This window comes from Calypte anna, chromosome 7, assembly GCF_003957555.1.
Source record: "Calypte anna isolate BGI_N300 chromosome 7, bCalAnn1_v1.p, whole genome shotgun sequence".
Lineage (NCBI taxonomy): Eukaryota > Metazoa > Chordata > Aves > Apodiformes > Trochilidae > Calypte > Calypte anna.
The window spans coordinates 32,021,459-32,046,182 of record NC_044253.1 but is presented as its reverse complement, the minus strand read 5'-3'; the positions used below and the strand labels follow the sequence as shown (position 1 = coordinate 32,046,182).

The window sequence follows — 24,724 nt, the reverse complement described above, 5'->3', positions numbered from 1 at the left end:
TTCTGCAACAGGGAACTGGCTGAAGCGCTCCTCCCTCTCTGGCCTGGCTGATGGGGTGGAAGATCTCCTAGATATCAGCTCAGTTGACCGTCTGTCTTTCATCAGGCAGAGCTCTAAGGTAAATTTGAGAGGTGGGATTGCAGAGAGCTCAGCAGAATAACATCTGACTTGTTTTAGCTGGCTGGAGAAATATTCTACTCTATATGGACATTGCAACCAATGAGACTCAGTCACAGAACTCTTCAAAGTGCCACAAGAATTCTATACTGCACTTTTGCCACTCACATTGAAGACTAGGTTAAATCTACACTGTACTTGTCAGTCTGGCTTGGGTCACTGAGAGAAATGCAGGCTCTGTCAGTACACTTCAGGTTTAGTTGTTGGCCATGCTTCCCCTTCCTTCTTTGTGCCTCTTGTGAAAGACCAGTTCTTTAAGGAGGAAGCTTAAAAGATGTTTTTCAGCATACATAAAACCATGCAGACCTATTTCTGATGCTATGGTGATCCACTGTGTTACAGCCCTTCTGTAGATGCTAGAGGTCTATGTCAGGAGGCCTACCTAAGAAATGGTGGAATGGTGCAGCCTGACCTGGCCCTGTCTTTCACAGGTGAAGTTTACCAGTGCAGTGAAGCTGTCAGAAGGAGGGGGGCCAGGAGGTGGCCTGGACAACGGGCGAGATGAAGAGGAGAATTTCTTCAAGCGTCTTGGTAAATGGCGCACCTGCCGAAGACACCCATCCAAGCTTCATCACACAGAAGAAAAAGATGGTTAGAAATCAGGGTTCTCGTCTCCTTTTTTCTTTCTTTTAATATATATTTTTTTTAGAATCTCTTTCTTTCTGTATTTTGCCCCTTCCCCTTTTTTCCTGCTTTCTCCATAGTTTTTGTATCCATTCAAGCCGTCTCCAACTTTTTAGTCTTGGTAACTGTTTTCTTTCCCTTCCTTTCTTTTGATTTAATTTAAAAAAAAATAAGGAACTTAAGTAAAGTCGATTATTAAAAAATCAAGATTATCCAAATAAATTATGCAAATACAACATTTGGGCTCTTTAAATCAAACTGAATTTGATTAACACACTTGGAATATTAATGCTTGCTTCAAAGCACTTTGTTCAAAATTAGGTGTGTAAATCTTTTGTTGCCTAATATAACAAAGGGTGTTCCATCAGGTTTTTTTTTGTTGTTTTTTTCTGTTTCCAATTTGTGACCATTTGACAGATTTAGCAAAGATCAGCAGTGATGAAATGGAAAACCTTGCACAAACCTTGCTATAATTATCTCTTTTCTTCTGTGTTTGCATGTCTAGTGTCTGCATACCATTCATTAGGGATGCTGTCCCTTTTTCTTAGCACACAGTATAATACCACTACTTTTCCTTTCCACAAAGGTATATTTAATTGCAATGACTTTTCAAAATCATCAATGTTTGAAAAGTGCCTTTATGAATAATACAGTTGTTTTAAAATATCATGCAGCCATTCACAGTCTCATGTCCTCAGCTCAGAGCTCATTCTTGTTGTCAGGGAGACAACCTTGTATCTTAAAGTTCTGTCAACCTTACTCCCAAAAACATACAAAAAAAAGAGTAGATTTTCTTTCCCCCCATGATTCCTCTAGCTTTACGTTCCTCTATGTTACATTCTCTGGCATTATGTTTATTTTCTGACATCACACTTTGACCCTGCATTGCACATTTCACCATCATTTGCCCCAGATCTGCAGTGTAATGCATGTAAAGGCGTTGTGCGGGCAAAGGATGAACATACCCCACCAGTATAAACTGGTCATCATTCTACCACTGCAGAAACACTGGTGGTGGTGTTCAGCCAGGTTCTAGGTTAAAAGAGTCATTCTTTCAGAAGGAGAATATATCAGCACATCAGCTTGCTGTAGCTTGGTTAGCTGAAGGTGAATATCCCCAGAATGTAAAGAACTGCCTTGTTTTCTTCAGTCACTACTTTGTGCTGGAGTAGGAGCGAAAAATTTCCAGCTTTTCTCCCAGCTGTTACTGGTAACAAACAACTGAGAATGTGTGTGATCTTTATAAATCTTGAAAGATCTCAGCTGTTTCTACAGTACTCATGTGAGATGTCCTTCATTGTTTTTGTAGGAAATTTTTTTATTTTCACCTTGCTAATGCTGATTTTATATCACTATGATATTCCTCTTGCTTAGAATGCCCACATTCTGGATTTAATGGCACAGGTTTTCTTGGCTCTGTGAGCATCAGAAGCCTCATTCTGTATGAGTGGTGCATCTTATGTCTAAAGAGAACTGAGATGACACAGTAGTATTGGCTTTTTGATCTTTGGAAGTGTTGTCCATATTTCAGCCTTCTCTAAGTGACACCAGAATTTATGTAATTCACAAAGAGAACTTGAAACACCTTTTACATGTCTGTGAGACATGTAAGTGACACATGCTTGGTTTTGACATGTGCATGCATTACTACAAATACACGAATGCAAGTGATGCAATGGGTTAAAGACTGAGACCATTGCATGTTAGTGTGAAAAATTGTCCAGGGATGTTGATGGGTAGGGTTGGGCTGTTGATTCATCACTAAGTGAAGCAAAGGGTGGGTATTTAAAGCTGGAAGGTAAAAGATGACAGATAAGGAAGTTATATCACCATGTCCACAAGGATCTCTGGTATGCAATGAAAGCCATGTACCATTATATTAGGGTAGTTGTACATGCTGGTACATTTGTGTATTAGTGAAATTAATGAGAAGCCTGTTCTGGGTGGTATGGTTTATGATACAGTAAGAACAGCAACTTAACAGAGAGCCTTCAAATTTCCACTGCTTCTGTATCTTCCATGAAGATCAGAAGGTTTTAGTTGTTTATAGAGAAGAAAAGTGGTGGAAGAAGGTGGGCAGGTCTACTATTAAATCCCTCAGCATCTGAGGGAAACTCATTATTTTGGAACCTGTTTCTGCCTTCCCATTCTAATCATTCATGATGCTATGCCATTACTTTGCTCATTCTCTCTCCATGTGGTTCCTGTTGTGTTTTTGGGTTTCTAACATATGCCATACTTAAAGGACAACAGAGAGAGGAGAAACACGTTACAGTTAAAAATGTAATTATGATACAGTTAAAAACTAATACTAAAATGTTGAATAATGTGCCACACCATTTATGAATTATAATCTTCATTGTGATATACCATGTAGACCACTGGAAATCGTGTTGGATATGTATGTAAACATATGTGTGTGTCTGTGTATCTGTATGTGTGCATATGTATACATATATATACACATATAGGCACATCCATGCATAAAAAATGTTTATTTTAATGATCTTTTTGCCTATATTAAGAATCCAGCATATATACAGAAGTGAGTTACAGTATGTTTACTTGAGACCCTTAATGTTTCTTTGGGCATTTACTGAAGATATTGTGAGTGACCATAGAGGTTGCCAGGGTGTTCAAGGCATACAGCACGTGCTTGTTCCAGGGAGACATCTTCTGTTTGTGCAGGAAGCATCTGTGGGGGCAGGAACTCAGGCATCCAGTGTCCTCCAGTGTTAGGAAGTGGTGTCTGCTCACTGAGTGAGAATTTCTGCAGTGCTGAGTCCCATTGCTGCTAAGCCAGTGAGGACTTCCCTGAGTACAGCAAGGCTAATCCAGGATGGATGTAGTGGAGGGCAGTCATCAGCTGCTTCTGAAGTGTTCTCTTGCAATCTTCAACAAAGTGCAAGACTAGAACTGCAGAGGGAGTCCTCTTGTTACAGACTGTAGGTCTGGCCTCTACTAGATCTTTATAGCAGGGAGATGCCTTAGGCATGCCTCTTTGTATGAGCAAGTCAAATTTCTGTTCTTCATCTCCTAAAGGCACAGTCTTAACAGAGCCCTGAATAGGAAAGATTTGTTCATACCTCAAATGTGAGTTAGTGTTATAACAGCCATAGCAGGAAGGCTTAGACAGCATGCTTCAAACCCTAAGGGAACAAAAGGAGCTGGAAGAAAAGGGTGTTCGTGCCTGCTTATTTATGTAAGTTCTCTCTACTTTGTTTGGTTGTCCATCTTGATAAAATGTTTCTCAACATAGGAATGTTCTGTTTACTGTAAATACATGTTTAGCTTCACTCCAGAGAGCAGTCTCAGATGTTGTAACAAAGTCTTGAAATTTGATATGCCTCTGTCCACAAAGGAAAAGTGAAGATTTACATTGTCATTTTCTGTTGTGACTATTGTTTGTGGTATGTAAGAGGTCACCAGGTAATTCTGGGGACTGCAGTCTCAAAGGGAATTTGAATTTTCAGCCATTCTTCTTTCCTAAGGAAGAATTTAGAAAGTCCTGTAGAGCTGATATTTTGGCTCTTGCCTTACAAATCCATTTTTAAAGCCAATTATGAGTTCTCTATTCAGTTTTTTCTTCTTCAGTGCACTATTTCTTAGTATTCTGTAAACATTTGACCTTTCATATGTACGCAGGGAGAGTATTATGGATAAAGACAAAAAGCCCAGAAGCTGACTAGACTTGTTTTGAACAGCCACCTTGGCCTTGATACAACTTTCCTGACTTCTCATCTATGTCTTTCTGCCACTCTCTCTACTCTGGGTTCCAACTGTGTAATAATCTTCATTCAGGAGTGCTCTTTCCAATCGAAAGTGGGTTTTAGTTGATTTATCATGTGAAGTCCATACATGGAGTTTAAAATTGTGTATGAAAGAAGCCTTGGAGAGGGTGCTTGCTTAATTTTCAAAAGGAACTCATATTAGGGAGCTTTCCATCCCAAAAAGTGCCAGGCATTTCAAGGGAGACAGGCTGGAATGATGGATGATACCTAGAAGTTTAGTCCAGTCCCACTTTGAATGTTCTGGTAATTGCAGAAAATGAATGTACTTAATTTCCACACAGAACATTTCCAAAATTTGCTATTGATTTTTCTGTCCTAGTAGATGATTTATTACTGAATTGGTACATGCAGAATAAGGTTTATCTATGCTTCACTTTAAGGTAAACTTAGAACCAACGGAGAAGTGAAAAGATAAGGTATTCAGGAAAAGCAGACAATAAATATGGCATTCTGTGTTACAGAGGTGGGGAAGAAGTGGGCCATGTTCTGGTTCACATATGTTGGAGTAGACCTTGGGCTTTCACAAGGTCTGTAGTGGAACTGTTGGGGGCAGACATCAGTAGGACCAAGACCAGAATCTGACTTGCTGTATGCCTAGTTCACAGAAGTCGTAAATACTAAAAAAAACATTGCTATTACCTTCAAGGAAGCATCCCTATTTCCTCAAGGTGAGGAAAGTGATTTAAACCAAGACTGTACTCACCAGGGTTATGGTAACACTTTTTTTTTGTTGGTGAGAGGCTGAGGTCCCTTTATCCTACCCCTCCCTGCATCCCCTCTATACTCTCTACCTCTTTAGGTTGCCACAGCTTTGATGATCATTTGACCTCCAACCAAGATGGAGGAAAATCCAAGAATGTTGTGAACCTGGGAGCAATCCGCCAAGGAATGAAGCGCTTTCAGTTTCTCCTGAACTGCTGTGAACCAGGCACTATCCCAGATGCTTCCATTTTGGCAGCAGCCCTAGATCTTGTAAGTCATTTTTTGGTGTATTTTTCCTGCTGTGTTGGAAGCATGTGCATACGTGGTGGTCTGTATCTCTCAGGAGTGCTGTTTATGCCAGCACAGAAAGCAGGTAAAGGACCACAGCAATGCCAGCTGGTACAGCTCTTACTGGGTGGAGCTTTAACCTCTGTGACTGCATGAATATACAGACAAAATGGATCTTTTTTATTTCATGGTTCTGCATAAGTAACTTACTGTCAGCAGAGAGCTTTTATTATCAGACTTATTTTGCTCTCAGCCATTCTGCTTCTAATATCAAAAATAAGGTAGAGAATAAGTATTGAGGACTGGATAACTGTCTGGAGAGGCATAGTATGTATAGACAGTTATAGATGCATTCAACAACACTGAACTACGTGACAGCAGAGCCAGTCATTGGGAAAAAAAACCCTCAAATGACAAAGTGTGCATATTTTTAAATGCAGATGTAGTTAATTTGCATTTAATTTGTAGTTAATTTGCATCCACATCACTGAAGTGAAGCTATTCAGTTGCTCCTTCCTACAGTGAGTGTTTCCTCTGTATCTTCTTCACTCTTTACCTTAAAGCTGCTGGATTTTTAACAGTGGTCTTTAGCCTGTGGGTCATGGGCCAATGATGCTCTCTCCAGGTGCTTATGTAGACAAGCCCATGAGTGTAACAAAGACAGCTGTGAAAATCCAGCCAAGTATTAGTAACTTCTCTGCACAGCACTCTTCTGCTTCCTTCTGCAAACATTTGGAAGTGTTCAAATTGGAAAAAATTGAAAGCCACTGCTCTCAAAGCAACCACATCTTTGCTATCCCTTTGTCTTCTTGCTGCCCACTGCTTGCTTCTTTGGCTGTCGTGCCATTTGTGCCCATAATCAGTTTCTTTGCTTGCTGCTGGAGATGCCAGGCTCATGCACTCTTCCTTCTGTGCCCTGAGGTGCTGCCTTGTCTGCTCCATAGCTGTAGGTACGATGCCTTTATTTGTTATTCTTAACCTTGCATCCTTAGACTGCAGGCTCAATCAAGTCTGCAATAATATTGGCCCAAAGTTGCTATTGCTACCAGTTCACATCTACTGTTCAGACTGGTCCATGTCCATCTTCCAGTAGACAGGTGTTCTCCTCACTTGTTCCTGTTGGAGATTTTTGGCTCTCAGACTGGAAGCTATGGAAGCAGTGGCTGGTAGGGAAGTAGGCCTCATGCTCTCACAGTTAGAATTGATTCCTACGAGTCAGGGTTGCAGTAGGCTCAGAGGGCGGCTTGGGCAGATAAACACCCATTCTGGATGTGCAGCACAAGGACAACTTAATTCTTGAGGACTGCCGGGCTGCCACCCCAGTGAGTATGTGGAATGTAAGGTGTGTGGGTAGGGAGGAGCTCTTTCCTGTCAATTGTGTCACTGAGATCCTGGTTGGGGATATGTTGGCTTGGTCTGATGAAAAGCTGGTGCATTGACCCACTGGCAGTATAGCTTGCCTCTGTTATCAGGAAAAAGGGAGGGTAATGAACAGAGAATACACGCCTGAATCCATAGCAAAGTACATGATTTCCACTGCTTGAGGATAGCATATCCCCAGAAGGACAGAGGTCTGGTATTTATATCCCTGTTACCACTAAGACTCTTATTATTATTCAGACACCAGATGATTGTGCCCATGTGTGAAATCAGCTGAAAGTTACTGGTCAGAATGAACTGCTCAAGGATGGCTGTTCTGACTTCCAGAGCTGGCTTTTACAAAATAGATTTTGTTTACTTCTGCTGAATAATGCAGAAGGCTTTGGTATCAGAATTTCTAGAAGGTCTGCAGCTAAAGATGAAAGAGGCCTTCTTCTCATTACAGACTCCTTACAAGTGTGCACAGCTGACATTTTGAGTACAAAGTATAAGTTCAGTTATGTGAATTACAGGTTTCAGAAGAAGACATCTTGTCAACTCACTGTATTTCTTACTGGCAATGTCTGGTGTTACAGAAAATTCCCACATTTTATGTCAATAGAGCACACCCAACAGAAAGCATCGTGGATTTTTAACGTCTGTATTCCTGCTTTTCAAGTAATATTTTGAATCAGGTTTGATGCAAATTAATAGCCTAAGTACTTTCAACCAGCTGAATTGCTACGGCAACCTTTAAAAAATGAAAAGAAAACAGCTCCAGTTTCAGTTCTTTCAAAAACTTTTTCAGCAAGCTTTTTCATAAGATTTTTGAAATTCCATTCATATACTCCAAGATCTCTGATGAGCCTGGATGTATATGCAGGTTTGTCACATTTACTTAAAGAAATTAGAATAGTGAAACAAAGGTAATGCTTTATATATATATTAAATTGAGTGTTGCCTTAGTTTTAGAAACTATGTAGTTAACACATTTATCCAGAAACAATGTCCATTCTTGACTGAATTTTATGGAACTACAGTTGCTGGCAGGCTCTGCAAACATTCTATGACAACGGATGACGTTGCAGGTCATGTCATCCTCATGTTAACAACTTCGATCCAGACTTAGAAATAATACAATTATTTTCTTTCACTTTTGAAGTAACTTAGGAGGTTGAAAGGCAAATAATATGCTCTTTTGTTCTTTGGCCAAGTTTCTGCAGAGAGTTCCAATGCACCACTGCCTAGCATTATATAAAGATTTTTTTTCTGATTTAATCCAATTAGAGGAGAGTACATGGCTCAGGTAGGGAAATACAAGCTTTCTTCTGGCCAGTTTCAAATGTGTGACACATTATTCCTCTATAAAGATGCATGAGCTGATCTGTTCTGTTGATCTCTCACCCTTGTTGAAGTGCCAAAATGACACTGCTTTGTTGCAGGATTGTTTGAGAGGACCCATCAAGTATTGTGAGGGTAGAATCAAGTCTAAATTGCCAAAATGCTTGTTAGTATCCTGACTCCAGGTTACCCAGGATCTTAGTCAGGCTCTAACATTCTGTGTCCCTGTTTCCATAGAAGTGTTTCTATAGCAGGGCATATGACCTGAGGGAATATCGAAGAGTGCTTCAAACAGGTGTCCAGAATAGATAACTGAGAACAGAAAAAAAGAGCTATGTCATGGATTGTACTTGACCATTTTTAGATATAATCAGAGAGACTTGCAATGTTTTTGAGACAATTCTCCTAGGCATTGGTTAGTAATTTACTAACTTATCTTCCTATGCATCCCAAGCATCTCATGTGAGACATCTTGTGGCTAAATAAAGCAGAGTATCCAATCAATATCTTCTGACACTATTTTAATTTATATTATTTACTGTAAAAGTTGATTGTTACTATGTTTTTTTTTAACTCCCTGAAGGTTGGTGAAAATACATTTTTCCTCAAAGTGCCTTGCAGAATATAAGAAAGGACACAAGAAAATTATCACTAGTTGATTAGTCTTAGAAAAATAATTGTCCTTTGAAACAAAACTGATTCTGCAGTAATAAAAAGTGCAGAATAAGCTGTGCTTGAACATTAATGTGATGCTGTAAAATTCCAAATCCATTCTGCATTCTCTCCTTCCTACCCAGGTTTTTGCTTTTGCTATTGTTGGTGTGCTGTATCTGTTGAAAAGGGAGTACTTTAAATTTTTGTTAAGGAAGTGGCTGATTCCTATTCATGTCAATTTATATGGTACAAGAACCATTTACAAAAGGCAAAGGGATGTAGCAGGTCAGGAATGGGCAAGCTTGTGAGAGTATTGCTGCTTTATTAAGTTTTGAAGTGACCATGGTAACTTGTGTTCTTTTCAGCTATGCATCGCCTGTCTGATTCATTTCTCTCCATTTGTGATGTGTTTCTCTGTGGTGTGAATCCATCCCTGTCCATTTTGTCACATCTTCATCTTTCTCTTGCTGCTGCTGCTTCAGGTTTCTCTGAGCCTCAGGTAAGCAATCACAGGTAGCCTGTGATGTTCAGAAAGTCCTCCTCCATGCAGGAGGTATTTTCACTGATTTTTCACTTGGAACTACTGCCCCTTCACACACACACCCCCCTCCTATCCTGCTTATCCTTCTTTACTTACAGTTGAGTCTTTCTATAATGTTACAACATGTATCTTTACATGACTCATATATGCTAAGAAATTGTGGCTTTACCAGTGGTGAACTAAAAGACGAAGAGACTAAATCTGGGCCTTCATCTTTTCATGTATGTGTCCAGGTATGGTTAAGATAAAGCTGTGTGAATAAAAGAATTAAATCCTCACCTGTTTGGGGTTCCATCATGCATGAGGGCAGCAAATAATCTATAATGCTTTATCCAGGAGCTAGGTATTAGGGGTTTTTTCTGGTCATCTATGATTGCCTGGCTTCGGGTTTCTGTCTTCCATGTCAGAACATTGAGACAGCTTTTATGTTTTCTTTATTCAAGAAAATTGCTAGTAGATAGCTCTTTTTGAACTTCTGAGTGAAATATGAGCAAAAAAACTGTAATAAAATGCTGCATCAGGAAGTAATTAAAATATGTTTTTGTTTTTTTTTTTTCCTTTTCTTTTCTTCCCTGTCTCCTAAAAGGCATGACTGTTTTTTGGTCCCATTTGTGGTGATTTCTGGCTGTAATTTATCTTCAGTGCAGAATTTCTTAAGTCAGTTCTCAAACTGTTGAGTCATTGTTCCAAAATATTGTGCTTTCACTTTTGATTACAGTGTTAGTTGAGATACTGTTTATTCATGTTTTGTTGACCAGCTTCCATGATCTCAGGGCCCATTTGTTTTTTATGGACCACAGACGAGGAATCTCCCCTTATAAGTGGGTGTTGTCTAAATTAAGTCATTGAAGCTTTTATATGTGTGAAGTTCATTTTTGTGCTCTGTGAAATGCCTGTTAAGGAACCTTTCAAAGGCAGCTTTTAAAATGTGGATATTATCATGTATTTAGTTTTACAACCTGCTGGCCACAGAGGTTTTTGATTGTGAAAATTGCAGAAAGGAGGAGGGAAATGAAGAGAACCATTTTCTTTTAGTCACTTTCCATGTTATTTTTGTAGTGTTGAAGGTTTCTGTGAAGAAATTTCATTCCTGAGTCTAAACTGCTCTCTGTGAAATTGCAGTGTCCATTCTTGAACATATTTGAGAGTTTCAGAAACACTCTTTATTGCTCTAAAATGGATCCTGCTGGGACATTCTGTACAAACTAAGATACACTCAATATGTTTTCCCATTAAAAAAAAAAAAAAAGGAAAAAAAAGAAAGTGCTATTTAAAGCAGGAGGCAGGAAAATTTTTCTTTGAAAAACAGCCAATCACTTCAAAACTCAGCTGCCTGATGATAAATTTCAGTACTAAACTGAAGCTTGCTAAGACCATTGACGTTAGGTCTTTGAAATTTTGTTGATATCTGTCAGTAGTTGGTTTAATTCTGTTTAAGTGCAACACAGCTCTCTTCCTAGTTCCAGCAAGCCTCCATCCACATTTCCACCCTCAGAGCATGCTGTCTGAAAGCAGAACCTGACTTTGAGAGGTGCTAGGATTCACGTGTTGATGCTGCTATTTGAGCACACAATATTTCCAACCTTGCTAGCAAAGGTGAAAAGAAAATGTGACTCACTCTTACAGTAAAAATGTCAGGTGCATGTCTCTGCTTTTTGGCAGTGAACACCGGGTTTTTCTGAAAGAAAGCAGTATTTTTCTGAAAGAAAGCAGTACAGAGAGGTGCTGAAACAAGATTGGTTTTGAGTTCATAAAGTGGTTTTTTCTGCCCCTCAGTGGTTGGACTAAGAGTAACTGCTCAGGAGTCTCATGAACATTTGGGTTCTCTTAGCTCAGGAGGTGAGACAGCAAAGATCCTGGTTTCAGGTTTTGATAGACAGTGTTCAGTCTGTGTGACTCCATGGCAAGCTTGCAAAACCGTTGATTAAAGCACAGAATCCTCTAGCGTTCAGAGAGTTTTCCCAGTATATTAAGGGTGATTTTATTTAAGGTGATTTTTTTTTTCTTTTCTTTTTTTGAAACTTCTCAGGAAGCCCCTGTAGTGGCAAGGGCAGCGCTGTTCCTTGAGTGCGCCCGCTTCGTTCACCGCTGCAATCGTGGCAACTGGCCCGAGTGGATGAAGGGCCACCATGTGAACATCACTAAGAAAGGCCTCTCCCGTGGGCGTTCTCCTATCGTGGGCAACAAAAGGAACCAGAAGCTGCAGTGGAATGCAGCTAAGCTCTTCTACCAGTGGGGAGATGTAAGTGTTTGTTTCTCTTCTACTTACATTTAAAAATGTACCAAAATCTAATTGGACCCTGTCCAGAATTTCACTTCCAGCAAAATACAGACTCATAAACCTCTCTTCTAACTGGTAAACTGGTACTTAATAGCCTGCCAGGATATGATCTTCTAATTGAACATGGCCTTTGTTAGGATGTAGCAGTGTCTCCTTCTCTCCCCCTGCTGTGTTCCCTCTGGGATCCATTTCACCCGTTCTCCTCTTCCAGCACTTATTATGTGTGAATGCCTAAATAAGAGCCAGGGCTGTGGTACTACATGCTCTTGTCTATCTTCCAAATATTTTTAGCCCAGGGCTGCCTGAGCTTGATGTAGTGCTGTATATTTGGTAATGAATTGCTCTCTGATGTGCTTATCCAGTCTCTCTTCGCAGCCATACAAACTGTTAGCACTCATCATTCTTTGACAAGGATTCTACAGGGCTACTGCTAAAAGTCATCTAAAGAACTGTCTCTATTTTGAGCTTGGGGTCTTCAAATTTTATTTGATCATAATCTCTTACCACAGTTGAACTAGGCAATTTTCTTGTTTGGCCCTCTAGATGCTGCTTTTATAACAGATACCAGAGTGTATTTGTTTAACATGCAACACTTAATGAGTTCTTTCACCTCTATGGTTCCTGTTACCTGTCTGTCTAAAAGTAAGCTTTGTGCTTTTCACCTCTAGTCACAAAACTGGAGATTTTTACAGTGAGTGTCATGATCCAGTGAAAAAAAACAAACAAAAAAACCAATAGAGATTAAAAAAAAACCCCAACCTTACAATCCAAGGCCCAGTTGAATTTGAAAACCATGTGTTCTTCAGTCTTGGGATACTTACACAGGGCATGCAAAAAAACATTGCTGACCCATATTCATCCAAGCTAATGAGCCAAAGTGTCTCAGCAGCTCTTGTCCTTCCATTTCCGAAGCTAATCTAGGGAAATACTACTGGGCACCAAGTCAGCATGGGTTTATGAAAGGCAGGTCCTGTCTGACTGACCTGATCTTCTACAAGATGAGTCACCTAGTGGATGAGGGAAGAGCTGTGGACATTGTCTGGACTTTAGTAAAGCTTTTGACACTGTCTCTCACTGTCTCTTCAGAAACTTATGTCAATTGACTTGGATAAATATACCCTGCGCTGAATAAAACATTGTCTGGATGGTTGGGCTGAAAGAATGGCAGTGAATGGAACTAAATCTGGCTGGTGACTGGTCATGAGTGGTGTCCCCCAGGGTTCAGTACTGGGGCCTCTTCTCTTTAATGGATTCATTAATGGATTCATGGATTAATGGCTGTGTGCTCACTTAGCACCTCAGCAGCTCCAGTACCAAGAAGAAGGGGTACCTCACCCAGCCTGTCTGCCTCCATGCTGTCAGATCTTTGTCAACAAAGCACATCATCCTTCTTGCTTTGTAATATTAGAGCTGCCAGAAGATTCTTGGACTAAGAGAAAAGAATTAATTAGTCTCTGGATGCACTGAGACCTTGTTCTCTTTTTTCCTTTCAGTGAATAAGGCTGGGAATTTGTGCTAATTATAGACCCTTGTTTGTCTGCCATTACTCCCTGATTGTGACTGACAGTATTATTGTCCAAGTTTATCGAGACCAAGAATGAATATAAAACATTCTCCCCATCCCCCAGATTCTTTGACTCAGTCTGCCTGAAAGCCATCAGGGAATCATAGAATCATAGAATTAGCCGGGTTGGAAGGGACCTCAGAGATCATCTAGTCCAACCCTTGACCCACCGGAGCAGTTGCTAGACCATGGCACTGAGTGCCACATCCAGTCTTTTTTTAAATGTCTCCAGGGACGGAGAATCTACCACCTCACCGGGCAGTCCATTCCATAGCCTAATCACCCTCTCCGTGAAGAAATTCTTTCTAATATCTAGCCTAAACCTCCCCTGGCACAACTTAAGACTGTGTCCTCTTGTCTTGTTGAAGGTCGTCTGTGAAAAGAGTCCAGTTCCCACCTCGCTACAGCCTCCTTTCAGGTAGTTGTAGACAGCAATGAGGTCTCCCCTGAGCCTCCTCTTCTTCAGGCTGAACAGCCCCAGCTCTCTCAGCCTTTCCTCATAGGGCCTGTGCTCGAGTCCCTTCACCAGCCTGGTTGCCCTCCTTTGGACCTGCTCCAGGACCTCTACATCCTTCTTAAACTGAGGGGCCCAGAACTGGACACAGTACTCGAGGTGTGGCCTCACCAGCGCTGAGTACAGGGGCAGAATCACCTCCCTGGACCTGCTGGTGATGCTGTTTCTAATACAGGCCAGGATGCCATTGGCCTTCTTGGCCACCTGGGCACACTGCTGGCCCATGTTCAGTTTCTTGTCAATGTAGACTCCCAGGTCCTTTTCTGCCTGGCTGCTCTCCAGCCACTCTGCCCCCAGCCTGTAGCGCTGCATGGGGTTGTTGTGACCAAAGTGCAGGACCCGGCACTTGGCCTTGTTGAACCTCATCCCGTTGGAATCGGCCCAGCTCTCTAGTCTGTCCAGGTCCCTCTGCAGAGCCCTCCTGCCTTCGGGTTGGTCCACACTTCCTCCCAGCTTGGTGTCATCTGCGAATTTGCTGATGATGGACTCAATCCCTTCGTCTAAGTCGTCAATAAAGATATTAAACAGAACTGGGCCCAATACTGATCCCTGGGGGACACCACTAGTGACCGGCCGCCAACTGGATGCAGCCCCATTCAGCACCACTCTCTGGGCCCGGCCCTCCAGCCAGTTCCTAACCCAGCACAGGGTGCTCCTGTCCAAGCTGTGGGCTGACAGCTTTTTCAGGAGAATGCTATGGGGGACGGTGTCAAAGGCCTTGCTGAAGTCCAGGTAGACCACATCCACCGCCTTCCCCTCATCCACCAGACGGGTCACCTGATCATAAAAGGAGATCAGGTTGGTCAGACAGGATCTGCCCTTCCTAAACCCGTGCTGGCTGGGTCTGATCCCTTGCCCATCCTGCAGGTGCTGTGTGATTGCACTGAGGATGATCTGTTCCATGACCCTGCCAGGCACTGAGGTCAGGCTGACGGGCCTGTAGTTTCCCAGGTCCTCCTTCCGGCCCTTTTTGTGGATTGGCGTGACATTCGCCAACTTCCAATCGTCTGGGATGTCCCCCATGAGCCAGGACTGTTGGTAGATGATAGAGAGAGGCTTGGCGAGCTCTTCTGCCAGCTCCCTCATCACTCTTGGGTGGATCCCATCCGGTCCCATAGACTTGTGGGGGTCCAAGCAGCTCAAGAGGTCACTGACTGTGTCCTTCAATATTACAGGGGGGCTGTTTAGATTTTTATCACCTTCTATAGGCTCCAGAAGCCTGCTGTCAACAGGATAACCTGTCTTTCTGTTGAAAACTGAGGTAAAGAAGGTGTTAAATACCTCAGCCTTTTCCTCATCTTTGATAACTATATTCCCACCCATGTCCAGTACAGAATGAATGTTTTCCTTGCCTCTTCTTTTGCTATTGATGTATCTGTAGAAGCATTTCTTATTGTCCTTCACAGAGGTAGCAAGATTCAGTTCATGTTGTGCTTTTGTCTCTCTGATTTTCTTTCTACATGACCTGACTATATTCCTAAATTCCTCTTGAGAAGTTAGCCCTTTTTTCCATAATTGATAGGCCCTCTTCTTAATCCTAATTTCTTTCAGAGTCTCCCAGTTCAGCCAGACTGGTTGCCTTCCCCGCCGGCTCGCCTTCCGGGACTCTGGGACAGCCTGTTCCTGTGCTTTCAGAATATGCTCTTTGAAGTATGTCCATCCCTCCTGGACCCCTCTGTTTTCAAGGGCTGTTTCCCAGGGTATACTCGGAACTAGTCTTTTGAATAGTCCAAAATCTGCTCTCCGGAAGTCCAACACAGAGGTTTTACTGACAACCCTCCTTGTATCCCTGAGTATTGAAAACTCTATTATTTCATGGTCACTAAGTCCCAGTCGTCCATCAACCACCACATCTCCCACCAGCCCCTCTCTGTTTGTGAAAAGAAGGTCAAGTGGGGCTCCGTCCCTGGTAGGCTCATTTACTAGTTGGAGCAGGAAATTGTCCTCAATACACTCTAGGAATCTCTAGTGCTACTCTATCAGGGAGTAGCAGTGGTAAACCCTTTCCACGTGAAACTGTATTTGGACAGACCATAACAGTGATAAGCCTTTTGAACTTGACAATATCTGTTGTTATGCCATTTTATAAAATAATGTGATGTTAAATCTGTTCTGATCAGGTTAACCTGTCTCTTCCTTTGGCTCCTTCTATTAAGAGACATTTTCTTTTAAAGTGTAGTGTGCTCTCTGTTCACTAGGAAAACCAAACATAATTCATGCAGATAATGCTTGTTAGGAATTCAGTGCTCATTAGGTAGAACGCTGTGTGATTGTGTGTGATTGTTTTAATTCTAGGGTATACAACAAAGCATAAATACTACGTGATAAATCACTGCTTTGTGGAGAGGCATGCAGAACATTTCTTATTTAAATGCCTGAAACATGAAAGGGGAAAAAAGATGAGAGATGGGAAGTTTGTTTAACGATGTCTAGGCACATCCACAGCTGAGATTGGCAGCTCTTTGTGTCAGACTGCAAACCATAACACCACGACCTTATTCTCTTTGTGTAGCAGAGTCTACCAGCTTCACTGTTACTGGGTGTCACAGGCAGTATTTGATTACAAGAAAAAAGAGTCACAAGAAGTTATTATTTCTGTATTTCTATATCACTTCAGCTGAGATAGGAAAATTATGTAGTGCTGGCACGACCATCAGTTCTGACTTGTAGAAGATTCAGATATCATCTTTGCTATCTTTCTCTAAAACTATCTCAAAACCAAAAAGGCCAAATGGCAAGTCCTGATGATAATTCTGTAATTAAACACACTCCTTTGCAAAGCAATGATATCACAGGATAAAGTTTTACATACTTGTATGTTTTACATGCTCCTCCTGCTATCGTTTGCTATTTTGGCAGCTGTTTGATGGGTTTTTTGTTATTTAACCAAATCTGAAAAAAAATTATCCTGAAATTTGACTCTGCTTACAAATATTTTTAAAAAATAGGGGGAAATAATTTATAGTTTTGGTAACAATTTCATATCATCCCTTTCTCTACTGCACATCGTAGAAATGAAAAAATTAAGTCAGGATATTGGAACAATCTCACCAGCCTGCAGAGGGCGAAGCCCTTCACCACCATTGGGCTGGACTGAAATTCTCACCTCCCTGTCCTCTTTCCCCCTATCTGCAGGCAATCGGTGTACGCCTCAATGAGCTGTGCCATGCTGAGAGTGAGAGCCCTGCCAACCTCCTGGGCCTCATTTATGATGAGGAGACAAAGAGGCGCCTGAAAAAGGAGGATGAGGAAGAAGACTTTTTAGATGACAGTAAGGAGACTCCCTTTACTACAAGAACCCCCGCTTGTAAGAACCTCTGCTTTAGGAGCACTTAATATTTCTTCTCTTCATCCTCTTGCTACCCAGCTGTGTTTCCCAGTCCCTCACCTTCACCCCAGCTTCCTGCCCTGTTCTTTCTGTGCCTTGATGTACAACATGATAGATGAGTAGCAGCACTGAGAGACTGAAGGAAAATGTGGGGGAGGAAGTGGGGGGTGAAACTGGGCATTGAGTTGCAGTTCCTGTATACTGGCAACTTCACAACTCCAATTTAAAGAAAGGTAATAGTTGATTTCTTGCATATTGCTCTCACCTGAGTGCCAAAAGGTATTCAAACTCCCATTCTTCTGCGTTATTTCTGCCAAAATATGTGTGTGAGATCAGCTGCTTTTCTTTTTCTTAACACTGAAGAGTCATCTCATCTGATATTAACTGGCGCAACACTACCAAGGACTTTTAAATCTTGATTTCAGTATATTTGCCTGGTTCTCAGGCAGAAATATAGAATGATGTTATTAAAAATCTGTGTAACGACAAGATAACTGAAACACATACCTTTGTGCCTTTGTGTATGTCAGGGTAGAAGGGTGGTAGAAAGGTTACTGATTCAGAAAGTCTAGATAGGCATACAAATTGTAACAAACCCCATGAGTAGAAAAATTAAGACACACTGTTGTGCATGTAGGTGAAGGTGGTAACAAACATATCCTCTCCAGATACCATTTGTATATATGTATGTACTGTAATGTACTGGTTCCTGTGTGCATATACTGTTGTCTGCCATTGAATAGAGTGTCCTAGGACTGCTCTTTTATCTTCTGCTTTCTTTTTTTCTGTGGTTATGGGTTTGTTCTTATCATTACACAAGGCCAATTTTGGAGTAGAGTGAAGTAGGTGGGAGCACTGAAATGCTATTTGTAGGAAATGATCGCAAGAGAAACTGGCCCCAAGATAGATCTTCATGTGTGCCACTATGTGGTCTGTCAGGTGTAGCCACTGGAAGAATGTGGGTAGGTGTTCTGGGTATTTGGGAGATAAAAGCAAAGCAGCAGAGTGCACCCAAAAATTTCCCTCTCCAACACCAGGATGACAATTTTAAAGATGAAGAATGCATTTGTATGAACAAGAAACAGAATAATTGGTTCTGTTCAGGCACTGATAAAGCACAACCAGTGTGGAGCTGCTTTAATATTGTGATCTCTGACAAGAAAGAACAAGCTGTTCTCTAGAAAGCCATGTAAAAGCTCAAGTATTCTCCTGAAAACCAAGATCTGAAAATAACCAACCTGCATTTTTGCTGAAAGAAGAGATTTTTCAAGAACTGCCCTGTATGCTGTGGGTATAGTCTGAGGAATATAAAATATGCAGTTGGATATTTCATTACACTGCACATCTCGTCTGTATGTGATTGTTCAGATCAAGTCCCTATGAAGTCCACAATTTGTTACTGTTAAACTGTACAGAGGAATTAGCAAGCATCACAAAATTAATCTGGTTTTATCTAATCCCTGCAGTATCCTCTCAATTATTTAATTTGTACTCTTTCTCTACAAAAAAATAATTCATAGGTAGTATGAAAAAAATCGTTGATATGTGGGGAAAGCAAATGAAAACAAATCTCTCTGAAATGTATGTAGAAGGTAATAAAACTAAGTATTTGGATAATCTTTCTTCCCCTTTCCCCTCTGTTTTAGTGAAGCATTTGAATATATAATTTGATTAAGAAGTCTAATTATTTTTTCTTGATTATCCCTAAGTAGCACTTGGATTCTGTGTGCAAATAAAGCAACCTGCCTTCAAACAAGACTGTCTTTTCCAGTTATCAGGGTAGTAATTAATAAGAGACACAGTAACTCTTTCCTGGCTAGTCATAACTACAGGTATTTCAGGAAATTTTCCTTTATTTTAAACACCTTATTCTCTTTGTGTAGCAGCATCTACCAGATTCACACTTGCTGGGTTAGAACTGCAGAATATTTGACTGAATGAAAAACTGTAGAGGGGAGGAAGAGGTATTTAATTCTTCAGTTGTATTTACTCTAAATAAGGTATATGCGAAATGCTGTAAGATCTTATTTTAATAGATACTTCAGCGTAATATACCAGAATATGTACAATAGTACACTACAGTGTCAATACTATTGCATGTGCTGGTAAATACATGGATTTATGTTTATGAAGTTCCATAGTGTAGGGAAATTAGCATAGATAGAAGCCTGGGTTTTCCTCTTTTTTAGTGCAGATTGCATTGTACATCATATGTGAAAATGTCTCTCACCTCTTGTCTCCAGATTTTGTATCATCTCCTTGCTCACCACAGAAATATTTTTTTCCTAGGCACTGTGAATCCTACCAAATGTTGTTGTCCTTTTGCACTGAAAATGGCAGCCTGTCAGCTTCTCCTGGAGATTACAACTTTCCTTCGGGAGACCTTTCCTTACATGCCCAGGCCACGCACTGAGCCTCTTGTGGTAAGTGGGACAATATAGAGGGAGCCATGCCTAGAGAAGCCACCAGGCTGTGGACCTGGCTGAGGAGAGGGAGGGTGGGGAGTAACTCAAGTGGATACTTGATGCAGGGAGAAAGGAGCCGTGGTCTGGTGAACAAAAGACAGGCAGGGCACATCAAATGGGTTAATTAAGAAGATAGGAGTGTGAAAGCACAACGTGTACTGGAAGCTCAAGAAAGCTGCAAAATGGAGAAGAGGGCAGAAGCAGGTGGTGAGAAAGATGGACTGCAGGAGGTAAGTGCTTTTGTGCTAATGAACTGATCAGGAGGGTTGGTTGACAGAGTGCTGAGCAGTTATGAGCAAGCATCATGTACAGAGAATTTGTGGAGTCTGAATGTTGCAGAATTTTTGCTGGAGGTAGAAAACAAAATTGAAAAGTCTTGGGAAAGAAAGGAAACAAATAAGCAAAGAAATAACTCTACACGAGACTGAAAGAGGAATAGGCAAATCCTATCACTAATACTAAGCTAAATGATTGATGGGATGGCAATTAATTTTTGCAAATAGCAGAATCCATGAAACATGATTTCCAGTGATTCATTCTTGTGTGGATTTTCTTACATCTAATAATGTGATTTAACATTGCCTTCAGCCTGTTTTTTGCACAAAATACGCAGGCACTCAGCTATCTTTTGTCAAACTGGGTTAATGTTGACCATAAAAAGCTTCAGATGCTGTTAACATGACATGAAATCAGTATAGCAAACATACTGTTTCCTCTTTCAATCCTAATTTCTTTACGAAATCAGGATAGAAGTCATAAAGAAGGAATGAGAAGCTTCCAAGTGAACACAAAAGATTTAACCCCCCGTGAATTCTTCATTAATAACAGACTGTGCTTGACAGATCTGTGCTGATTTGGCTGGGTGTTATTGTAATTAGGTTCTGAAGCAGGAGTCTTCCTTAACACTTTGCTGATCTTTCTGTCACATAGTAAGTGAATCCAAAACCAGAGTTTAGAATTCATCTCAGTAAAGTAATTAAGTTTGTAACTAAAAATATATTGGATAATGACGGTCAACAGAAATTTGTACTTCTGTGCCTGATAGAAATGCAACTGATTAATAGCTTTTCAGAGTTGTATATGGGAGAGAAGGAGGAAGAATTAAATCTGTGTTTAGGCAGAAGAAATTTAAGGCTATGTTATAAAAGTGCCTATTAGAGAAAATGGCCATAGAGTGCTTCTTTTAACTTTGTATGGGTGAGGAAGGGAAGGAGGGGGGCAAAGAACCAACATCAATCCAGATAAAAAAATATTAGGTCTCTGTATTTATGGAGTGATGTTTCTTTTCTAAGAGGATCCAGTACATAATCTTATGGTCCATAAAGCTGAAATTCCATGAGAGCAAATCTCAAGTTCACTGGTGTTTTGCAGGCATATGTGTTACACAGATCTGAGCACAGACTTAGCAGCCTTGAAGAACTGAAGCATTTGCAACTGAACTGGTTGTGGTGGACCTGTTTAGCTACCCACAATCCATCCAGACCTGCCAGGCTGAGGGCATAAGCACCCTTACCTGGGCTTGAGTTGAGGCAGTTTGAGTCAAAGACTTTTGTTGAGGCTGGTAGAGTAGGTACAGCCTCACTTTGCAAGTGGCTGGGGGTGATGAATAAAGTCTCTTGGAGCCTGCTGCTCCCACAGTACAGCCAGGGAACTTGAATTTGTCATTTGCTGTGCAGAAAGTCCCTCATTTAGCTTAGCAGTTGCTGAAGATGGAGTTGGACTAGATGTTCACTACAAGGATGTATTTCATTCTCTCAGTTAATTTGTGGGGGGTAGCAATTTCCAGTGTAAGCATGTTGACAATCAGCTGGAAGGATTCATTTGTTAAGAGACTCCAAGGAGGGGAAACTCCGACTAGGCCAAGATGCAGTAATCCAGACAGATATGGTCACAGATTTTTAGACTGAAATGCTTTAGCCTTTGTTTCTTATCTTAAATTCTGTTAGATACTATTTACATGGAAGTGTTCAGTGCTAGAGACACTGCAAACTTTAGGCACTTGGTTTTTATATACCAGTTTTTTTTATTGAGGGAAGTCAAAATATTTGCCTTTTTAAAATAAACTGTTGACTATTCTAAAAAGATTTTATTATAATTCTGATAATAATAAGATAAAAATACTGGTAGCCAGTAGGTGGCACAAGTTTATGCTACTTCTGTTAATAGGATAAAATGATGATGCAAACTAACTGATCTGGTGCAGTGCTGAATGCAAGTGCAACCAACATTTTTATTACTCCCTGGTTTCTGCTGTGTCCTTTAAGCTTCATCTGCACAGAGGAAGCTTGCTCTGGGCCATGCTGTCACAGCTTTCACACAGTTTCACAATGCTTTCTCCTTGCTTTTCTGCTTCTGAGGGGCCCAGTGGCAATGCATTCCCTTATCAGCCCCAGAGTGTCTTTGGAAATGGAAACCACCCATTCACTCAACACCTTGGGCAAGAACCATCCTTTTATTGCCACCAAGCCATTAGGAACCATCTACATCTTTCATCCGTCCACTCAGGGAGCCTGCAGACACTGTGCCTGTTCAATCAGCAGTGTTAATCAGGAATGTGTGTTAACACCCATTAACTCTCTCATCCTGACAGCATCGACTGTGTGGCCCAGCATGCTCTCAGTCCAAGGTGTAGCTGGATTAGAAAGCATCAGGTTAGAGCAGAACTGTGTGACAGAAATAAATTTCCATCTGAAGCATTTCTTCCTGAAGCTAATCTGGTTGCACTGAAAAGGATGGGGGCTTCCATCTCTGTGCTGTCTGCATTCTGCTGCAGGATCTAGAGAGCTGCAGGCTGCGTTTGGACCCTGAGATGGATCGGCATAGGTATGAAAGGAAGATCAGCTTTGCTGGGGTTTTGGATGAAAATGAAGATTCAAAGGATTCCCTGCACAGCAGCAGCCACACCCTCAAATCTGAGACTGGCTTCGAGGACAAAAAAGGTTTGTCAGCACAATAAGGCTTTAGTATTCTCAAGGCTTGTGAAGTGGCGCTTGATTTTATGTTTCCATTTGCTTAGACTGTGTGAAAAAGCAGGTACCATGGAGTCACGTGGCTTTGACTCATTTCTGAGATGCTTATGGCCTTCAAGGTTCAATATAACAAATGTGAGAAGCAAAGATGATAAATTTCATAAAGCATTGCTATGACTGAAACTGATTGAGACCTTTGCAAGATTTCTGAGAAGGAGAATGCTTTGTTTGAAACTGTCTCTCAGAGGGATGCTGAGAGAAGCATCACTATTTGGTTCACTTCAAAAATAAAGGTCAGAAGTATTCTTGTTGGTTTTATGTTCTGATTACAATTTTTCATTTTGGGAAATCCCAGATAGGATGGAAGACAAGGATTTTTCTGTGAAAATCTGTGGTGGTTCGGAAGTCATGGCATGTCACAGAATTAGTGGTTGATCTCTTGAATTCTTTGCTACCACATGAAAAACACAACTATGTGGCTTTTGATGGCTAGCAGATTAATGTTACCAACATACTGTACAGTGTACAAGCAAACCTCAAGCTCTCTGTGTTTGCTGGGAACAGCAGATTGTTTCCATTTTTGAGCCATCTCATGCAAAGCTCACATACTAACTGATGGTACAATTGTTGCAATACAATATACAGTCATGGTGTGTATTGGCTAAGCTGCCATAAAGTTATCTGTAATTATTAGATTCTTCCTCCAACCAGGTTTTAGAACTGCTTAAATACCATCTCATAATAGCCATTAAAAGGCGCAGATGTTTAAATGTTGTTAATTTTGATGATTGATTGAAAAGGATGGAGTCTGTGGCTGGTTATCCTCTAGGAACTGTCATGTATATTAATGATTCAGGAGGAGCTTTTACTGACCTCAAGGGGCTATGGATAAAGTTTGTCTTGTCTTCAGCTGTGACCCTTCTACACACAACAGGTTTTAGAACCGTTTCCAAAACATACATAGTAAAAAGCAAATGTGTGTCAGATGGAACAGTTACTGCTGTGAAGAGAGCTAAGACAGGTGAGCTGGATAAATTAACGCTCAAACTCATCTTTTGGTCTCTTAGCACGCTGGCATCCCAAAGAGGCACCCAGCTTATGGTCTGTCTGATAGTCTAAGATTGTTGGAATGTCTCCCATTTAGATGAGGTCTTGGGGTGAATGTTTTTTGAAGGTAGTTACAAAAACTGAAACCACTGTTCAGTGTCTAAGGACTTCTATTAAAATATTTTGCTTATCTATGGTATCAAAAAAGTCTTATCCTGTTCATTTTACACCAAAATGTAATCAATCACACATGGCCTTGCCTGATTAGATCTGCAGTAAAATGACTGAGTGTTGCAACATTTGGACTGACATACTGCCATGTACTGCCTTTGAACTATGAAGAGAACAAAAGTGCAAACAGTTGGTGCTTTGAACCATTGTACCATTTCATGTTTGTGCTCATCAAAAATGCAAAGTGTCAATGGATGTTGTTAATGTCTGAAAGCTGCTGGTTTGTCTTGAAGGAGAGGATTTTATGCTCCCATTTCCTCTAAAGCATTCTAATGATGAAGAGTAACATGCAGAGACACGGATTTATGCAAATCTTACTTCAAAGAAGTCTTGCGTGCTAAACCTCATGAAACAGAAAACTCGTCTGCAGTCACATGTGCTGTATGAATCAATAATTGATCCCACTGCAGAGCTCAGTGAGGTTTACAGAACCCATGCCCACAGGAAAATAGGTTTGTCCATGGTGCCTTGTTCATGCTTGGGATTCAGCCCTCTATCCCTAGCAAGAGACGATTCTGCACTAGTGTAAACCCCAGGAGCTGGCAGAGAAACGTGCAATTTACATCCATTGGACAGATCCTGTTTCCTGGCAGGAATTGATTAAAATGTTGTTGTGAATTGTAGGTTTTTCTTGTCCGCATTTTGGGGTTTTGTTAGAGCAGCTGACTCTACTTGCTGGTGGTTGAACAAGGGCTAATTCCAGCTCAAGACAAGATGATGTACCAGGCTTCTAGGAAAGGAGGCCTGGAACACATTTCTTTAAGGTACCTTTACTGCCTGATGGAGCTGCATTGGCCGTGGCTTTGGAGGGAGCCTCTGGCCCCACGTACCTTGCTAGAAGAACAGAG

General features: G+C 41.1%; 1 protein-coding gene across 3 annotated transcripts in view; it reads left to right on the top strand.

Annotated features, from left to right (window-relative positions):
- The window catches only part of UNC80 (unc-80 homolog, NALCN channel complex subunit), a 122,185-nt gene that overhangs the window by 37,653 nt on the left and 59,808 nt on the right, over positions 1 to 24,724 (top strand). For 2 of the 3 annotated variants that reach the window (XM_008504926.2, XM_008504925.2), the window contains exons 20-26: positions 10 to 118; positions 609 to 708; positions 5,392 to 5,564; positions 11,507 to 11,719; positions 16,972 to 17,107; positions 19,454 to 19,587; positions 22,403 to 22,568. In XM_008504926.2, the coding sequence (XP_008503148.2) occupies positions 10 to 118; positions 609 to 708; positions 5,392 to 5,564; positions 11,507 to 11,719; positions 16,972 to 17,107; positions 19,454 to 19,587; positions 22,403 to 22,568 (1,031 nt within the window). The remainder of the gene's footprint in view (positions 1 to 9; positions 119 to 608; positions 709 to 5,391; positions 5,565 to 11,506; positions 11,720 to 16,971; positions 17,108 to 19,453; positions 19,588 to 22,402; positions 22,569 to 24,724) is intronic. The other variant, XM_030454175.1, reaches the window with a different exon arrangement.